Source organism: Talpa occidentalis, unplaced genomic scaffold, assembly GCF_014898055.3.
Source record: "Talpa occidentalis isolate TD23 unplaced genomic scaffold, MPIMG_talOcc4v2.1 talOcc4.17, whole genome shotgun sequence".
Classification (NCBI taxonomy): Eukaryota; Metazoa; Chordata; class Mammalia; order Eulipotyphla; family Talpidae; genus Talpa; species Talpa occidentalis.
This window is the reverse complement of record NW_023601754.1, coordinates 42773289-42792824: the sequence shown is the minus strand read 5'-3', so window position 1 is coordinate 42792824 and position 19536 is coordinate 42773289. Positions and strand designations below refer to the sequence as shown.

Here is a 19536-nt window from a genome sequence, read left to right as displayed (position 1 = left end):
TGCAGACTGCGGATGGGCGGGGAGGGCGCTCCTGTAGGTGTGCCTGGGTGTGAGAGTGGGCACACACGTGTAGGTGTGCCCTTGTGCCCGTAGGTCCCCGTGAGGGTGCCGACGTGTCCGTGCAGGAGAGACCACGCGGGTAGGAGGGTTGGTATTGGGGGCCGTGCACGGAGAGGGGGTTCCCGGTGTCTGCCTGCGCGCACGTGTGAAGCTCTGGGGCCCACGTGTGGAAATACTCTAGTAGATATTTGTGTGTGTGAGAGAGAGAGAGAGAGAGAGAGAGAGAGAGAGGAAGAGAGAGAGAGAGAGTGTCCAGGCGTCTGTGGGGTGGACGCGCGTGCGCTTTGGGGTCCCCCAGCTTGGGGCGCAGGGAGTCCGGTGGGGCCCAGGGGGCAGGGGGACTGTTTGGAGGCGCTGGGGCTCGCTGGGAGGAGGGACAGGGCAGGGGCTGGGCCGCGCCTTTGTCTGCGCCGCTGTACGCGGGGAGTCCTGCGCCTTTGTGTGACCCTCGCAGGTGTGCGCGCGGGGGTGGGGGGGCGGGGAGGGAGCGGAGCGGAGGGAGGGGCGCCCTCCTCCGCGGCCGGCCCCGCCCTCCGGCCCATTGGCTGGGAGCTGCCGCCCTCTGGCGGGCGCCGAGGGAAGCGCTGGGCGGTAGCGCCGCAGCGCGAAGGGGCCAACCGGCAGCCGGGGGACCCGATGCTCCCCTCTATCGGAGCCGCCCCGGGCTCTTTCATTTGCGCACAAGCAAACTTCTCGCTGCTCCTGGCCAGGCCCCGACCCGTCACCCGCACTGCCACTGCCCGCGGGCACCGCTTCCTCTCAGTGGTGGCCCCGGACGACTCACCTGCGCACAGGTGCGCGGCTGGCTTCTCCTCCCTTATCCGCCCCGTCCCCTTGGGACACGCATAGCCGAGGCCGCCTCCTGCAGGACTTCTGGGCTTTGGGCCCTTGGAGAGAGCACCTCGCCTCTCTGGTCCATCGTCTTTTAGTCTTCAAAACCCGGCAAATAGTGATCCCCTCCAGAGACGACACCTGTCAAGTGGGAAGTGCAAAGCCTCGCCTTGGGAAAGAGCCCCCAAAACGTCCCGCCAGTGTGCTATTGTTGTAATGGGCTCACCTTCTTTCCCAGACTCACTTGCCCTGCTCGAGGTGTCTGCCTGCTGAAGGTGGCAGGCCCCCTGGGCAGTCGCTCCAGACGGCCCCTGGAGGCACAGGGTAGGAGTCAGTTCTTCCAGTCTGCCTGCTCTCTGCCCCACTGCTGCCCTTCCCCAGCACACACACACACACATGATTTGGGGTCCACTGCCTGCTGGGGAGGGCCTTCGGGCCAGGGTATTTTCCTTTTCAAAGGGGGCGGACCCTGTGGTTTCCTCCCTGAGTGACTTCCGGCAGAAAGGGCTTGGCCCCCAGAGAGGGCGGGGAGATGACACAGTTGTTCCCCCAGCCCCGCGGGGCGGGCAGCATGGTTCACTCCAGCATGGGGGCTCCAGGTAAGGAGCTGGGGCTGGCGCCACACTGGGGAGGACAGGCAGCACCTCCTGGTTGTCCTCTGTGTGCTCGCTGGCCAGCCCAGCCCTTCTTCCTTAGCTGCTCCTTTGCCCTTCCACTCTGTCCTTCCAAAGCTTCCCTCTTCCCAGCCCGGGCCTCACCCCAGCTCTTCTTTACCACCCCCTTCCACATCAGCAGGGGGGAGGGGGGAGGTGGTGGTGGGGGGCTTCTCATCTCTTCTCACCATCTCTGCTGCCCAGTTCTGAGGGCCCTTACCTGGAGGCCAGTGGATGGAACACAGGAGCCTGGGAGTGACTTGGGTGGAGACTATACAGGGGCTGGAGGGCTGATTTACTGTGCGTGTGTGAAAGAGCGGTAGTTCTGCATCTTCCCAGTGTGACTGTCATGTGTGTGAGGGCCTGTGTGGGGCATGGTCTTGGGACTGATCTCTTGGTTCACTTCTTCACTTCATTCGCCTCAGATGTCACCTCCTCAGGGAGGCCTTCCCTGATTTCCTCATTTGGAGATCAAATGAGGGCCAGGGTATTTTCCTTTCTGAAGGGGGCGGACCCTGCCTTTCCTGGTGCCCTCACCCTACTTTGCCTTTTCTTCATGGCACTTACCACTGGCTGAAAACTGATTGCATATGTGTGTGCTTATCAAACACCTTCACTAAATGTCAGTTACTGAGTGAACATTTGTGTGCCCGGCCCCGTACGACACGGTTTGTGCATGTGGAGTCCCTAGTATATGGGTCTTTCTCCGCATAACGATAATTATCTCTCGAGGTGCTAATGAGAGAATTATTGGGATGATGTGTGTGAATGCCTGAGTGGGGACATGGCACGCTCCAGTGCTCTGGGGTGGTTTCACTGGTGGTGTGGCATGGACCTGGTTCTGGCTCCAAGGTGTGCGGGCGAGTCTTGCTTGGGGGTGTGCCAGGCGCCCTCCTGCCTTCAACATGGAGCATTGTGCTGGGTGTTGGAAATATAATCGAGAAAGGGGACTTCAAGTCTGTCCTCCCGTGGAAGGTCCCCATTTCAGTGGGGCAAACAGACCTCTCGCCAGACAACAGAAGAGGCACAAGCAGAGGGGCCAGGGCCAGGGTGAGGGAGACACATGGGACTGTGGGAACCCAGATGTGCCCACTTCAGCTTCCTGGATGAGATGCACATCTGGGCTGCGATGTGAAGGGTGAGCATGAGAGCAAAGCGGAGGATGTGAGGAGGGGGTGATAGGAGGAAGACACTTTGCAGGATGGCGCATATTTATTCATCAAGGTGACCATGTGTGCAGCTATGTGTGAGCATGTATGTCCAGTGTGGACACTGCACACGCGTACTGCCTGCTCTACCCGACTCGTCGGGGGTTCCTGTCTGGGCTGAATGGGACCTCATATGTGCCAGGTGCTGGGTGAGACCCTCAACTTGGAAGTTCTCACCAACAGCCCTGGCCTGGGAGGCCTGTCTGCCTCGCCTGGGTTCCCTGCCTGGACATGGACTAATGCATCTCGTGACCTGGGGCAGACCGCTTGTCCTGCCCGATCACACCTGTGAGCAGGGTTCAGGGGTCCTCCCTGGCTGTCTCCCAGGAGGAGGTGACTCCGAGCATGCACACACAGAGTGCATCTCTGCGTGTGAGCACTGTGACTCTGTCTCTGAGCGACCTGAGTGTGAGTGTGTTGTTGGGTGTCAGTCTGAGTGACTTGTGACTCTGTGCACCCCAGGGCCTGTCTGTGGGTGACTCCAGTGTGAGTGTGTACACACTTGTTTCCATCTGTCTGTAAGTGACTGTGGGAAGTGAGTGTGCATGTCTGGGTGTCACTTGGTGTGAGTGTGTAAGTGTGTGTATCGGGTGTGTGTTTTGCTTATCTGCTCGTGCCTGAGCATGAGTCTGCATCTGTAAACGCTCCCACCTGGGGCCAGTGCACACTGGCCCTGTGTGTGTCTGCGTGGTCTCCGCTGGTGCCGGGGCGTCTGGCTGTGGCTGTGGCTGTGGCTGTGGCGTGGCAGCGTTTGCCTGTTGTCAGCACAGCTGTGGAGCCACCTCTCTTGTTGTGTCTGCTGCCCGGATCTCCACCACCCCCAATCCTGACAGCTCAGAAGTGCTGGTTCCCTTGAGGCTGCCCTGGGGACAGCTGTGGGGTTGGGGTGCATGAGGTGCTGCTCCGGAGAGGCTGGGGACTGGGCCAGCTGGGCCCACAGAGGTTCCTGGCAGCGCAGGCCCAGCCCACAGGGGCTCCCAGGCCATAGCATTGATTGAAGCAGGCTGTGGAGGCAGGGGACCCAGGGGACAGGACAAGCGGGGCCAGGAGGGGTGAGGGGCCGTCCTCAGGCCCTCTATATTTAGTCCCATTTTCGGTAAGTGCTAACGAGAAGCTGGCCCAAGTCTGCTAAAACCGGCTGGGGGAAATGCAGAGGAGAAGTGAAAGTCCAGGCAGGGAGGGCTGAGGGAGGGGTGGGGAGGGCAGCGGGACCCAGAGTCCCAAAGTTAGGGCAGTCGGGCAAGGGAGTGGGGGCCCAGGGGCCTGGACAACCCTGGGGCGGGGTGACTGTGGGCTTTTCCCTGCCCACTCCTCTAAAATGTTATACTTTCCAGGATGAGAGAAGGGAGGATGAGGCACGTTTGAGAGACACTGACCACCTGGGGAGTCAGGGAGCACCTCATGGCGGAGGTGCTGATCAGCGGTGTGCACTGGCCCGAAAGAGGAGCAGGACTTGCTGATAGAGATGGCAGAGGCCACCCCAGGCAGGACAAGGGCAGCGGCAAAGGCCTGGAGGAGGAGGTCAGGGCCTTGGGGCTAAACTGGTCCATTCGACCCACATTCCTGTGCTGGGCAATGTGGGGACCCCACGATGAGTCAGATCTGCCCAGTCAGACTAGGAGGGGGTTCTTAGTCTGAAGGGGGAGACAAGCTGGGGCCCAGGCAGTGACGAGGGGGTCAGGGTGAGGGATCAGAGAGAGGCCTCAGGGTGGAGCCTTCATAGAGGACAGGGCCTGTACTGGGTCCTGGAGGAGGAGGAATTGGTTTGGCAGACAGAGCGGGGACCAGCATTCCAGGCAGAGGGACCAGCCCATGCCGAGGCCTCTGGAAACTTTGGTTAAATGGCCGGGAGGCGCCAGGACTAGTACAAGTCAAGTGAGAGCTGCAGGAGGGATGTTGGTCAAACATCTATAACCCGTTCTTCTGGGCTGGGTGATGCTGGGGCCCCTGGAATGAGGCAGATGCTCCCTGGTCTGGTGGGGAACGGTCTTCGGGTGGTCCTGGCACAGCAGGCCCAGGGCTGGGGCAGTGAGAGGCACGGGGCTGCGTCAGTCTGCTGGGGCTTTCATAACAAAGTGCCACACACTGTGTGGCTTAAACTATAGAAATTCATTTTCTCCAAATTCTGGAAGCTAGAAATCTAGGGTCAAGGAGTCAGCAGGGGTGGTTCTTCTGAGGCCTCTCCCCTTGGCTTGTCGGTGGCCATCTTTTCCCTGTGTCTTCATGGGGGTCCTAATCTCTTATAGATTTCAGTCCCTCTAGATTTCAAGCCCAGGCCCACCCTCATGACCTCTGAAGACCCTACCTCCCTATAAAGTCACATGCTGAGGTGTTAGGGGTTAGGACTTCTACCAAGGAATATTATTGGGGGAGCCTAACTTAGCCCATCAAAAAGTCAAAGATGAGTCCAGCATGGATTCTCTTGCTGGAGGTGAGGTCACAGGTTGTCCTGGGGTGTGGGTGGGAGAGGCATTTGCTAGCTAGGTGGGGAGTATAGAACCTGATCCAATCAAGCAGAACCCCCAAACCGAGATGCCCGGTGTGCTTGAGGAGCAGAGTACACGGGTGGCAAGGGACCGGCAGTGGAGGATGACAAGGGCCACACCCCGAAAGCCAGGATGGGGTGGGGGCTGGGTTTTTCTTGGAGAAATGGGAAGCCACAGAAGGGTTGGCCAGGGTGCCCTGGGTGTGAGAGGAACCCCCCTGGGGCCCCGGAGGTGTCTGGGTGTTCAGGGATGGGAGGGGTGGTATTCAGGTTCCGTAATGGTTAGTAGTGGCCTAGAGTAGGGTCAAGGTCTGGTGAGTGAGAGCCAGGATCAGGCAGGACTCCTGCCTTTGACGCCCCAGAGTCAGGATAGGGTCATCCTCCGTCCTCCCATATCTCCCAAACTGGTTAGGCACTCACTCATCCCCACTGTCTGGAATCCGACCAGAGGCCCCCGGCCCACCCTCACCTGCCTGCACCCTAATAGGACTCCATGCCAGCTTCCTCTTATTTTTGCTTTTTTTTTTTAATTTTTAAATTTAAAATTTTTTTTTTTTTAAGAGTTAGTTATTTATTTATACAAGAACCAGGGTACAGTCAGAAGTGCGGGAGGGTGAGAGAACTCACCAGAGCCAGAGCAGGGAACAGAACAGGCAGACTGATGAAATACACTGCTGAGGGGAGCAGCGGGCGTGGCAGGAGAGTTCTGTCGTGCCATGTGGGACCCTCACCAGTGGCCGGGGATCGAACTGGCGCTGCAGAGGCAGCAGGCATCTTCGCAGCCCAGCGCTCAACTGCTGTGCCACCAGGGGAGGCCCTTCTTATTTTTGCTTTTACCTTTAATGTTTTTGTTGTTGTTTTGGTAAAAAGATTTACACACATATAGTAAAGTGTTTCAAATATTAATTGTACAGCTTGATGGATTTTTGCATCTGTAGTGACCCAGGTAACCAAAGGGAAGCATTCCCACCCTCTGCAGACTTCCTCACACCCTTGCCCTGTCAGTTCTCCCCGAGGTACCTACTAACCTGATCAGTGGATGCCCTGACACTCTGTGAACTCTGTGAATTCTGTGTGACTGGAGTCGTGGTGTGTGGGCCTTTGTCTGGGGTGCAGGGATGTCTACATATGGGGGGATTGTTTGTTTTCCTTGCTGTGGAGTACTTCAGTGTATGAACTTGCTACTTTGTGTGTGTGTGTAGAACTGGAGTGTAGACCAGAGGTGCAGGGAGTGAGAGGACTCACCAGAGACAGAGTGGGGAGCAGAACAGGCAGATCTACTGAAACACAATCATGAGGGGAGCAGCAGGCGAGACAGGAGAGGTCTGCTGCACCATGTGGGTCAGCTCCCTGGCTGGGGATTGAGCTCAGGCTGCAGTAGTGAGAGCGCTGAGACTTCACCCCTAGACACCAGGGAGGCCCAGAACTTGCTGCATTTTGTGGCTCCCTTCCCCATCGACCAGTTTGGGAGGCCTTTCGGAAAGGCCTCGCCTCACATGGTGGGCGATGCCCTTTCTCTCAGGCGGGCAGCGGGGGAAGGACATGCTGGGGCCTGGGGTGCGGCATGGCTCCAGCCTTGCTGACTTCTGCCTGTACAGATACACGCTGCCACCACCTTTTTCATTTCATTTTTTATTTTACTTAGTGTTTAATTGTACTTTTTAAAATTGAAGTGATGTTGGTTTCCAACACCGAGTATGACTTAGAGGTACAGGTTCACCCCACACCCACCCATAGTCCTTGACCACAGTCCCTTGGGTGCCCAGCCCCCTGTTTTCCTCCTTCCCTCCCCCTCCCCCTGCTGGCTTTTTAATCAGGAATTAAAAAGCCCAAGTGGTGTTTCAGGGTGCCTAATCCTCAATTGCAAAACCTGTAGACCTTTCTTTCGTGGTGGTGAGGACTTCCCAGAGCTCTTTTCAACGAGCCTTTAAATATCTTCAGGGCAGAGCACCCTGGAGTTGGGCAGCTCCTGTGTCCCATGGGCTTGTAGTTTAGGTGGGGATTTCACAGTGAGTTGTTGGGGAGACTTATGGCTCAGGAGTAAGGTCTGAGGCTGACGTGGGAGTCAAGGTCAGATGAAGGACATGGGCCATCTGGGTCGGGGTGGAGGTGGGGTTCAGGGCAGGTAAGAAGACTGATAACCAGTGGGGCAGAAAACCAGATTTGTGAGGGGTTTAGGACAAAGAGAGGTTGAGCTCAAGTTGGTATCAGGGTGAACTTGGGTTGGGGTGGTTGATGGAGTTGAGGGGGTGGGTGGGAGTCATGACAGGGACCCTTCAGCTGGTATCAGTCCTGAGAAGTGAGACCTGAAGTCAAGGCGCCCCTGCCATCTTGGTGTGCTTTCAGAGAGGTGACGCCCCCTCTTGGAGCCTCAGTTTCCTCCTCTGTAAAATGGGGGTGATATTAGCACCAACTGCTAGCCTGAGCTCTGAGTCCTGTTTTAAGCTCTACTTGGCACTGGTAAGCGCTCAGCTCTTCGTGGCCCGTGTCAGAGCGCCATAAGAACAGGGCACTTATGTCCCCTGGGCCAGTGTGCAGCTTGCCAAGGGCCCCCCCCTTCCCCCCCACTGCCTCCTTTTACTTCCTGGGTCCATGAAATTAGAGAATAGGACTATGTTTGGGGCATCAAGATTGGGTGTACAGCTGGCATTCAAGGCCAAAGTCCCAGGTCAGGTGGAGGATCAGGTGCAAGGACAAGGTGAAGGGCAGAGACAGAGGGAGTCGGGAGTCAGAGAGAGTGGAATCCCAGCAGGGAGGCCAGTGGGAGTGAGGTGTGGATGGGAAAGTGGTGGGCCGGGAGGGGGCCCGAGGGTGGCTGAATCACGCCCAGAGATCTGAAGACTTGCTCCTTTGGGGATGCTGCCGTCCCTTCACACCCCAACCCCACTCACAGTGGAAAACACGCCTCACCCGAAACCTGGTGAGGCGGGACGGGCGTTTGGGCGGCCGCTGGTGGGGAAGCTGAGCTGACAGATTCCCTTGGAACATCTCCAACCTCCTCCTGGGCCACGACCACCACTGTCTACGCCCACAGCAGTGAGCCTGGGGTGCAAGTGGGGACACACTTCCCATGACACCTCTGGAGGATTGAAAGGAGCAGGCAAGACCCTGCGGACCTGAGGGCTCCTCTCTTGTCCTGCCCGAGGAGGACAAAGGGCACGGAACGGAGGGCATGTCTTCAGGAAAGAGAGGCTTCCAGGGTGGCAGGTGCTGGAGGAGGACCTGGTGCCCTCCTGGCTTCCCCCCCTCAGCCCATTTCTACCCTGCTCTGTTTCCAGAAATAAGAATGTCTAAGCCCCTGGAGGCCGAGAAGCAAGGTCTGGACTCCCCGTCAGAGCACACAGGTGGGTGGAGAAGCAGAGGAGGGCAGGGACCCCTGTGGGCAGAGGCCGGTTTGGTGGGGGAACCTCGGGTGCCTGGTGACATGTCTTTTTCCTCTCCCTGCAGACACTGAAAGAAATGGACCAGACACTAACCATCAGGTCAGGAGCAGGTGCACGAGCAGAGGGCTGGGGAGGACACAAGAGGGATGGGGGACAGAAGAGAGAGGTGTCAGAAGCTGCTTTACCTCACGGGCCCCATCCCCCACCCCAACTTTCTCTTTGCAGAACCCCCAGAATAAGACCTTGCCGTTCTCCGTGTCCCCAACTGGCCCCAGCACCAAGGTAAGCACCTGTGAGAATAGCAGGGAGTGGGAGGGGTGTCTGGTGATGGGCAGCAGTTGGTTTCAGGAGAGGGTCCCCTAACTGCCTGTCAGGAACTCTAGTACTTTGAGGACAAGGCTCCTCCCACCCCTTCTCACCCTCGGGTTCCCGCCCCAGGCCTGTGACTCACCCAAGATCCTTCCCCTTCCCTGGGGGGGTGGGGGTGGCCAGGGAAATCCCCCCCAGAGCCCCAGGGTGGTGAACAACAGGAAACCAAGGGCCCGCCCCCATCCCAACTTCTCTGACCTAACAAGGGCCGTCCCAGCATACACCCAGGGGGCAGTCTGGGGGTCTGGGGAGAGGCAGACCCCTTGAGGATGATAGCAGGGATGTAGGAGGAAAGGAAGATTGGGGAGACAGGAAGCAGAGGAACAGCCCAGATCCCAAACTCGCATGGGGCCCTGCTGCTGGGCTTCCTGGGCACCCAGGGAGGCCCAATTCTCTCCCTACTAGTGAGGGCAGCAGCCACAGGGCCTGGGGCCTGAAGGCAGAAGAGAGGGAGGAAGGGAGCCGAGGGGACTTGGCCAGAGTCCTTCCCTGATCAGAGGTGGCAGAAGGAAGGGGTGGGGGGACCAGACCTGTTCTGTGACCTAGGGAACACTACTAGCCCCCTCGGGGCCTGTCAGTTTCCTCTTCTGTAACCTGGGAGGGGGCCCTCAGCCTAGAGCGCCTCTGAGGTCTCTTCCACGCCCTCATGCAGGGCGCAGGTGTCAAGTCCTGAGCATGGTGGACAAGACCCAGGGGAGAAGGGCTCCCTTCTCATCCCCTCCATCCCTCCCTCCCCAGCTGGATGGGTGCAGCCTCTCCTAGCCCCATAGCAGCCCTGCTCCCTTGGGAACTTCAGGGGGACCCAGGGAATGAAGGGCTTTTACTCCCCTTCCCCAGCCTGACCCTGGTTCTGGGAAAACCTGAGGCATGAGGGGGGTGTCCATCCACACCCCCAGCCTGTTTCCTCTCAGCCTCTGCTGCTCCCTGTTGCCTTCAGTCTTTCCCCAGCTGCCTTGATTCATGTGTTCCCATCACCGTGCAGACCAATCCACATACCCACCGTGTACAGTGATTTACTTACCTCATAATTGTGTTAATTGGCTCGATTTTGAAAACATTTTATTATGGAAAATGTGAAGCAGACACAAAAGCAGAAAGAAGAGTGTAATGAAAATAAACCCCCCAGGTACCCATCAATCAGCTTCAACAATTATCAACTCACTAACCGGCTGGCTTTTTTCAAACCAGCTTAAATAAATGTTTTTTAAATGGAAATTTCACGAATGGAAAACCAGAACCACTTGCCATGGAAATAAATACAGTGATTATTAAAATGTACCTAGAGACACCCGCCTGCTGAGGAGCCAAACCCTGAGGCTGAGCCAGTGCTGGGCGGGGGGTGAGGGGGTTGCCTGGCGCCCACAGAGCTGGGGCCAGAGAGGATGAGAGAGCCCGAAAGAGGGGCTGTGTTCTCACCATGGCATGCAATGCTTTTTTTTTTTTTTTTTTTTTTTTTTTTTTTTAATTTTCATGAAAATGTGGCGCACAGAGTTCCTCAGCCTACGGCTCTGTGGATTTTCACACACGGAACGCGAGTCGTCAGCCCTCCAATCCAGAGCTCGGCCCTTGGTGCCATGCCTGGGACACTCGGCTTGGCCCCTACTCAGTGGTTTCATGCTGCATCCTTGCACCCCTCAAACTTTCTGACCTCTGTATGCCGTGTTATTTGATCTTCCCTGGGCTCTCAGTCTGTTCTGCCGGGTCTGCACGCCAAAGGCCACACCCCTGCCAAACTGCTGTGTTGCTTTCTCTCTCTGGACCTCAGTTTGCAAAATGGTGGTGGTGGTGGTTGGGGACACTGGCTAGAGAGTGATCCCTGCCATCCCTTCCCCGGGGGCCTGAGGGTGTGATCCCTCAGGCTGTGCCTCCCCCACCCCCATGTGTCTTGTAGCCAAAAGGACCTTTCAGGAGCCAGATTTGCCTGGCTTGTTATCTAAGAGGGGAAGAAGGGCCGGCCTTTTCCTGCTGGTCTGTCCTGTGTTACAATGTGAGATGCACCCCGTCCTACCCAGAGGGGGGCGGGGACTCACATGGAGCTGAAACTGGCAACACCCAGGCCACCTGGCTCCTGCGCACACACTTTGCTTATCCTGACAGTGACTAAAGTTTAGGTTTTGAATGAGTGCCTGGTAGGAGCCATGTAGGGGCTGGGCAGGCCTCCCCCTCAGGCAGACGGGCACACCCTCTTCAGCCCACCCAGTCCCCATCTCTCTGCCTCACCCGATTTTCTGTCAGCCTGTATCCATCTCACTTTAGATCATGATCTGTGTCTCAGGCGGATGATTTTTTTTTTTTAATTCCCAAGACCCCGCCTAAAAAAGGTCCTACTCCATTGAAGAATAAGAGCTGTACCTCTAGCTGAAGAAGATGGGGGGCCAGGACCCTGTTATTTGATGATCCAGGGCCCCCACTAGCAGCATTTCCCACTTTACAGATGAGGAAACTGACTCCTAAAGACCCCCCCAGGGAGTGGAGGCCGGGGTGCTGGCCCTTCTGACTGGGGAAAGACTCAGCCCAGAGGGGTGGCCTGAGGGTCTTACTCCCTATCCCAGTCCCCTCCTGTGCCGGCCCACGGCTACCTTGCCATACACGTACCCTCTCTTTGGTTCACAGGTGGGCATTCTCTCTGGCCTCCACTTAACATTCTGGGGTCCCGGACCCTGCCTCTCTCCCCCCCAGATCAAGGCTGAAGACCCCAGTGGTGACTCAGCCCCAGCAGCACCCCCGGCCCCCCAGCCGGCTCAGCCGCATCTGCCCCAGACCCAACTCATGTTGACGGGCAGCCAGCTAGCCGGGGTAAGTACTCAGGGAAGGGCCAGGGAAGGATGAGACGTGGCGGCGGGGTGCACAGGCCAGCCACCTCCCTGCTACAGGACTGGAGGCTTGGGGTGTCCCGCTAGGCCCAGGATCTCTCTTCCTCCTGCCGCTTGCCCTCCTCCGGGCCTCCTGGAAGGTTTGCTCCTTAACCGCTTGGCCCAGGCACTAACCCCTCTCTGCCTTCTCTGCTCCCCACCTCCTCCTCCCTCTGGCCCCTGCTGTGCCCGCCCGACCCGCAGCTCACGGCGCTGATGCCAGCCCAGCAGCAGCTCCTCCTGCAGCAAGCGCAGGCCCAGCTCCTGGCCGCCGCTGTGCAGCAGTCCAGCGCCGCCGCCGCCGCTGCCGCCGCCTCCTCCACCTCCTCCTCCTCCTCTTCTTCCTCCTCCTCTGCCTCCTCCTCGACCTCGCAGCCCCAAGCCTCCTCCGGGGGAGGCGACCTGCCGCCACCACAGCCTGCCAGCCAGCCCCCCGGGACCCCACAGCTCACCCTGTCCCAGCCCATCCAGCTCACAGCACAGGTAAGGGCCGCCCTGGAGCAGGCTCCCTCCGCAGAGGATGCAGAGACCGGGCAGGGGCTGCTGGCCCAGGGCCCTTCTGACCACCACCCAGTTTCCTGCGGCTTAGGGAGCCTCAGGAGAAGCTGCACCCGTCTTTCGGCAGGAGGACAGACTCTCGGGATGGAATGCCTGGTGGTCCTCTCACTGGGGACTCCCGGGACAGGGGACTAGCACCCTGACCTCCTGGCAGGACGCCAGGAGCCCCCATGTGGGGTGCCCGTGTGGGTACAAATGAAAGGCAGAGAGCCCGAGGCAGAGCCCGTGCCGTGTCCCCAAGCTCATCACGGGAGACGCTCCTTCAGAAAAGGGGTCCGTGGCCTGCGAGTGAGGAAGCCGCAGCCTCGCTCCCACTGTGGAAATTTGGGGTGTGCCCAGCATCAGGAATTGCTGGCTGCATCCACTTCCTAGAGCTGCCACAGCAAAGCACCACAATCCAGGTGGCTTAAAACCACCGACTTTTATGGTCTCATACCACAAGTCCAAAATCGAGGTGTCACAGGGCCACACACTCGTGGAAGGCACCAGTGTGGAGTCCCTCTTTGTCTGGCGGTGCCAGGAGCGTGTGGCGCCTGGCTGGTGAATGGGTCCCTCCGATCTCTGCCTCTGTGCTCACGTGGCCAATGCCTCCCTGTGCATGTCTGTCTTTGTGTCCAAATCCTTCTTGTATGGGCCCCAGTGCTTGGATTAAGGTCCACCCTAATGACCTCATTTAACTTGATTACAAATGCAAGGGGGTCAAGAGCCCTCTTTCCAAGTAAGGTCATAGTCACAGGCTCCAGGGGCTAGTGCTTCCAACACATCTTGAACCCAAAGGGATTCCCCATCAGGATAGTGGTTTGGAGCAGAGGAGAAGGGGCTGGCTTATCCTGCAGACAGCCCTGCTTGCTCCCACCCACCCGGCCCTTGCCTGCCCACATGACCCACCTGGTCTGCCTGGTTTCCCTAAGTGTTCGAGTCTGTGGTCCGTGTCCCGGATCTGCGCAGGCCCAAAGAAGCCCACAGCAGGGACCCTCTTCCTTTCCCTTAGCTCTTGTTTTCCTCAGACAGCTTTTCTCTATTTCTTACCCACTTCCATGCAATCCTGGCCGGCAGGCTCCACAGGGAGCTGTCCAGCGCCTGCGAGCCTATTTCCTCCGTGCCAGTCCTGACTAGCACCCCATTTAGGACTGGCCTTAATGCCAAGCTGGTATCTGCCTCCTTTGAGCTGAGTCCTGGATCTTGTTCTGCAGAAACACACAGTGTGATCTGCGTCCGCTGCTCCGTGATGGCCCTCCCAAATGGGGCCTCCCCAGACCTGTCTCCCCGGTAGCCATTACTAGAGTCTGTCAGGGTTCCCTTTGCACCAGACACAGTGCTAATGGTGACCTCCTTGAACCCACAAATCCTCACCATGGCCAAGGCTCTGAGGGGCAAAGCCCAAGAGGCAGAACTGGCTTGGAAGCCAGTGCTCTAACCACATGCTCCTGGCTGCTACCTTTAGGAAGCGCCCTTCAAGGGATCCCACCCCAGCCACCAGAGGCCCTTGCAGCAGGCGTCCCTATTGTAGTCCACCAAGTTCTTCACAGGACTGAGCTGCCCCTTCTCTCGTTCTTTCTACCTGGACACCTGCCCCTCCCTTTAACTGGACAGCTCTTCTTCATCCTTTACATCCCAGCTAGGCGTCCACACCTCAAGGAAGTCTGCATTGACTTCCTTCCCTCCAGCTGCTTTGATTTCCTGCCTCTGTGTCTTCTGGGAGCCCCTGCCCAGCCCTCTCCCTCTGCCACCAAATATGCTGGAGGAAATAGCTGCTGAAGGAACAAAGACTACAGGGAGAGAGGACAGGACCGGGCAATGTAGGGCAGACCAGCCCGGCCACCATACACCCCTAGGCCCATCTCCTCCAGCCTCCCAGGACCCCGCAGCACCAGGCTGCCTGATCTTCCATCCAGACCCAATTCTCAAGGTTTCCTTGAACCCCTTCCTGCCAAACCCTTTCCTGTTCCTCCCACCCAGCTTCCCCCAGCTCTGACCGGTCCCTGTCCTCAGCAAGTGCAAAGCCAGGGCAAGTTCTGCCTCTCCTTGACTTTACTTTCTTCGCAAATGCTTATCCTGTATCTCCCAGGTGTTGGCATCATGCAGGGCCCAGGCTGCGGTGGGGCTACGTTTCTCCTGGCCCAGCCACCCATAGCCTTCACCGCTTCCCCCCCAGACTCCCCCTTCCTCATGGCCCATACCCTCCAACTCCTTCCCACGCTGCAGTCACCTTGGGGCATTCCCTGGCCTCCTGTGTGTCAGTCTGGAGGGAAACCCAAGACTTGGGAGTGACTCAGATCCACCCCTTTGTCCCCAAGGGGCATGCAGTCATGCAGGGGGACAGACACGCCATGCACCAATTTGAATGTTTGGCTAGGGAAATACTAAGAAGCCCAAAAGAAAGACAGGGCATCCACAAACCTATTACTTTAAAAGTCTATAAAGCATGAGAACCTCTTTCTGTTCCTCTCACGCCAGCTTCCTGAGTCAGGTCGGTTCAGCAGTTGGGTAGTAACATTCCCAGCATTGTTTAGTTTGTACAGGTAAAAAGCCATGATGATAATACTGGTTTATGACGTGTGTGTCCGGAACTCAGTAGGAGATGCCTCCACTGAGGGGGCCGCGTGCATGTTCACTGCATCTGTGTGGGGGTCGGGGGGTTTGCTGCAGCTTTTGAATCAAGGGAAGGGAAGACATCTCTCTGGGTAGGGATTCAGGGTGTCTGGGGGAGGGGCAGGCAGTGATTGAAAATTTGCACAAACTGTTAAAACATCATTTTGTACTTGGAGAGGAGAGAAAAATCTCTATTTCTGTAATATGATCACAGCGAGTAAAACAGGACAGAATTGTTTTGGCTGGTGGGACCTAGTGAGTAAAGGTTGCCCAGAGAAATCTAATGGATGTGGCGGGAATGTGAAGAGGCATGAAGGAGTCAGGGGAGGCTGCTCAGAGGAGGTGGTATCTGAAGTGAGAGAGCAGGGCAGGCTTTGGGGGACCCTGCAGAGGCAGACATGGAAGGATCAGCTGCGAGGGTTGTCAGCCACCCCAGAGACCTGGGTCCCGGACTCCAGGGGTTACTCCTGTGGATGAAGTGGCCAAACAAGAAAAGGGACCGTCTGGCTCAGGTCACTAAAAAGGCCCAGTATGCAGTGTTGGGCCCCAAGGACCTGCCTCCCTTTTCATTTGCCAGGGCGAAATGGGTGCTGGCACTGCTAGACCTGCAGCCACCCTGGGAGATAAAACACACCCCCTGGTGTAAGTTGGTGCCCTCGGCCCCTGAGAAGGTGGGTCAACCCCACCTGGAACATATGACATGAGAGGGGGAGGGCCCACTCCCAAGGGTAAGAGATGGGTCCTAGGGTTTACTTTTAGTTTTCAAAAAGATTCAGTCTCGTCAATTTGTAGTATCGTTAATGATCATTATTTTTTTTTAAGATTTATTTATTTACGCATACAAGAGCTGGGGTACAGGCCAGAGGTGTGGGTGAGTGAGAGGATTCACCAGAGATAGAGTGGGGAACAGAACAGGCAGATTGCCTGAAGTACACTGCTGAGGGGAGCAGGGGGCAAGACAGGAGAGGTCTGCTATGCCATGTGGGTTGCTCCCTGGATGGCCGGGGGAATCGAACTCGTGCTGCAGTGGCTGCGGATTGCTTCATAGGTTGCGTCTTAACCCTTGTGCCACCAGGGAGGCACTGATCATTATTTTTTAAAAAGATGTATTTATTGGGGCCTCCCCAGTGGCCAGCGGGTTGATCACTGCACTGTTAAGCTGTCTGCAGCCTCTGCAGCGCGGGTTCGATTCCCAGCCGGCCAGGGAGATTCCCACATGGCGAAACAGACCTCTCCTGTCCCTCTCGCTGCTCCCCTCAGCAGTGCTTTCGGTCCATCTGCCTGTTCTGTTCCCTGCTCTGTCTCTCGTGAATTCTCTCACCCTCTGGCGCCTCTGACTGTACCCCAGCTATTGTATAAATAAAAAAATAAAGCTTAAAAAAAAAGATTTATTTATTTATGCATAAAAGAGCTGGAGTGTAAGCCAGAGGTAAGGCAGTGTGGGGTGCGGTGAGAGGATCCACCAGAGACACGTGGGGAGCAGAACAGGCGTATCTACTGAAATACACTGCTGAGGGGAGCAGCAAGGAAATAGGAGAGGTCTGCTGTGCCATGTGGGTCACCTTCCTGACCAGGGACCAAACTTGTGCCACAGTGGCTGCAGATAACTGCATAGTGCTGAGACTTAACCCCTTATGCCACCAGGGAGACCCCTGATCATTAAGTTTAAATCCCTAATTTTCTTACGTTAACTTATTTTTTATATGTATGATAATTTTATTTATTTGAAAGAGTTATTTCTCTGTTTATTTTTCACTGAGGTATTGGGACACCCCCTTCAGGTGTTGCCACCATAGTGCACCTACCACCGAATCGCCCATAGGCTACCACCACATAGTCCACTGTTTCCTCCTTCCTGTGCCCTCCCCCTCCCCTGAGCCCTTCCCCTCAAATGGTCAGTTCTGTAGTTTTCAAGGGTCTGTTGTTAAGCCTGTTTTTTTCTATTATTATTATTATTATTTTACATCATTGTTCATTTTTTTCTCTTTTTTAAAGGTTAACAAAAGGTTTATTTACCAGGGAAGGGGAATGAGGAAATGTACAACTCAGGGAGAAAAGAGGGAGATAAATTCTTAAATGTGTCCTACCCGTTCCGCCGACCTGGAATTCCAAATGACCTGCCAAGACCAAACCTGCCTGGCCAAGAGCACGAGCCAAGTGTTCCCGACCCCACTAACATGGCTAGTTTTTATTTACAAACAGAGAAAATGGCTGCTTAGGTCCTCACAACTTCCCTTTGGGGATCATGGGATTTGTAGTTCCCGGTGTCTTGATGGAGTGGGGGTGGCAGCCACAAAACCTATATGGAATTAGCTCAGAACATTCCATCCCCCTAACAATTCCCCCCTTTCACTTTTTGCCACCATTTACATGGTGTTGAAGATCAAATGTATGGATGCTGGGGTACAGTCTCAGATGAAAATTTTTCTCAGGGTTAAACCTGTCTTTTTCTGACTCTTAGTTTACTCTATTTTCCACAGGTTACTGTGGGTCCTAGTGTTTAAACAGGGCAGTGGCTGCCAGTCAGCCAGCCTATGCCCAAGCGTGTGTGGCCAGGGCACCCACAGGCCCCTGAAGTCCAGGAGCTGGGCTGGTGTGCCAGTCACCCCACGATTTCTGGGCTAGCATTCGTCATTGCTCGTCTCTCCTGGGACTTGAGGGTGAGGTATCTTGAGCTGAGCATGCAAAGTGGACGCAGGTAGTCTTTCTCCCTGTGGAATGGCTGTTTCTGGGTGTCCTCTCCCAGTTGCTGGGATTTCCTGGGCTCCATGCAGCAGGGCCAACCTCGGGGGATGGGGTTTCACCAAAGAGCCCAATTGCAAAACAGGTCACCTCTGTCCACGGCTCCCCTCCCCCTTAGAGCTTCCCTCAGTGAAGTGACTGGAACAACCGTAGTCGTTTATTCAACTATTATGAGCACCTGTGTATGTTCAAGGCCCCCAGGGGACAGCTGTGAACCATGCAGAGGTGACTGCCCTTGAGGGCCTTATGTTCTCACAGGGAGACACATAGTCAACAATTAAACCAGCAAAATGAGACCGTTGTAGAGTAGGCGTAAATGAAGAGAATGCAACAGGGAGGTGTCTTGAGGATGAGGTGTCTCGGTGGAGCAGTCAGGGGAGTTCACTGAAAAGGCCTGAATGAGTCAGTCATGCAAGAAGGTAGAAGGCGAGCTCCGTAGGGAAGGAAGAGGGGAAAAAAGAGAGCTTAGGTAGCAGCAAATGCCACAGCACTAAGGTAGAAACCAGCTTGACTAGTTCAAGACTTAGGGTGAGGGGCTGCCCAGGGTCCCACAATGTATGAAGGACAGAGTCAGACATTGGCTGTCGACAGAGCCTGGATTTCAGTGCTCTGTCCTCCATCCCCTGCACAGTTAAGGAGGCAGAGGCCCAGAGGGACAACTGGCTTCCCCCATGTCAGGGAGGTGGCCAAGCCTCACACCTACCCAGGCTCTCAACTGGGAGGGACCCCTGCCCCCTCTAGTCTACCTCCCCAGCCAGTGTTGGCACTCACACTGGTCTACCCAGGCTCTCAACTGGGAGGGACCCCTGCCCCCTCTAGTCTACCTCCCCAGCCAGTGTTGGCACTCACACTGGTCTGAGCAGGTGGGTTACGTTTCCACCCAGGTGGCGCCCGCTGCCTGGCCTCCCCAGGCAGCCCACACGACTGCTGGCACGTGACATGGCCCAGTCTCGTGGTCAGTTCAGTGCAGCCCAGTGTCACTTACATGCTTGCAGACCCCACCTGCTGTCCGCTCCACTCTGGACTTAACTCTAGGCTCTGTGTCTTAGAACAGGGTGTCCAGAACTCACCATAATTTGCTGTACCAGGGCTAGCAAGTGAGTGTCCCTATGCGTCTCACACCATCCCAGTGGCGGTTGCTGCCAGAGCAGGTGTGATGGGGGTGGGGTGAGAGGCCCCAGTGGTGGGGTGCAGCGGGGAGGCTGCCCTGTGCTCTGGGTGAGACGCTGCACCTGGGCCAGCACTGCTGCCAGCTCTGGGGTCCAGTTCATGTTCATGGCTTTCTTCCCTTCCACCCCCAGCCCAGAGACACCTGTGTCATGTCATCCTCTGGCCCTTAGGCTTTACTGCCTTCATTCATTGAAAAGTCCTTCATGCCATGTTAGGCACCTGCATTGGGGTGTGGGGTGATCAAAAGACAGAAATGAGTGAGAATGGGTGTCTTCTCTTGTTGGCTTTGATGGGGAACGCCAGCCCTCTGCTAATTTGTCCCGTGGGTAGGTACAGAGCAGATGAGGCACGGAACATCCTGGCCCCCAGTCCTTCTCTGCAGCTCCTTCTTCCTCTAATTCCTCCGCCCTCTGACTTGGTCGCAACACGCCCCCAAGTGGCCTCAGAAAGCACGCTGCCTCTAGACTAGAGAAATGAGGCCTCCTACCGGCTGTCTATGCGCTCTCATTCTTGAATTGCATTAGTCGGCAAACATTTAGTGACTGTCCACCCTGCCCAGGCCCCTTTCTACACTGGAAATACAGTGCAGAAGAAGGCAGCTATGTCTGTGCCCTCAGAGACCTGGCATCCAGT

The 19536-nt window shown here is 56.5% G+C and overlaps 1 protein-coding gene across 2 annotated transcripts in view; it reads left to right on the top strand.

Annotated features, from left to right (window-relative positions):
* Nucleotides 1–1415: 1415 nt before the first annotated feature.
* Nucleotides 1416–19536, top strand: part of POU2F2 (POU class 2 homeobox 2) — a 31537-nt gene continuing 13416 nt past the window's right edge. Inside the window, exons 1-6 of one of the 2 annotated variants that reach the window (XM_054697214.1) lie at nt 1461–1490; nt 8516–8581; nt 8685–8719; nt 8846–8902; nt 11669–11785; nt 12046–12324. In XM_054697214.1, the coding sequence (XP_054553189.1) occupies nt 1463–1490; nt 8516–8581; nt 8685–8719; nt 8846–8902; nt 11669–11785; nt 12046–12324 (582 nt within the window). In that variant the 5' untranslated portion in view covers nt 1461–1462. Of the gene's footprint in view, nt 1491–8515; nt 8582–8684; nt 8720–8845; nt 8903–11668; nt 11786–12045; nt 12325–19536 lie in introns of both variants that reach the window. The other variant, XM_037516668.2, reaches the window with a different exon arrangement.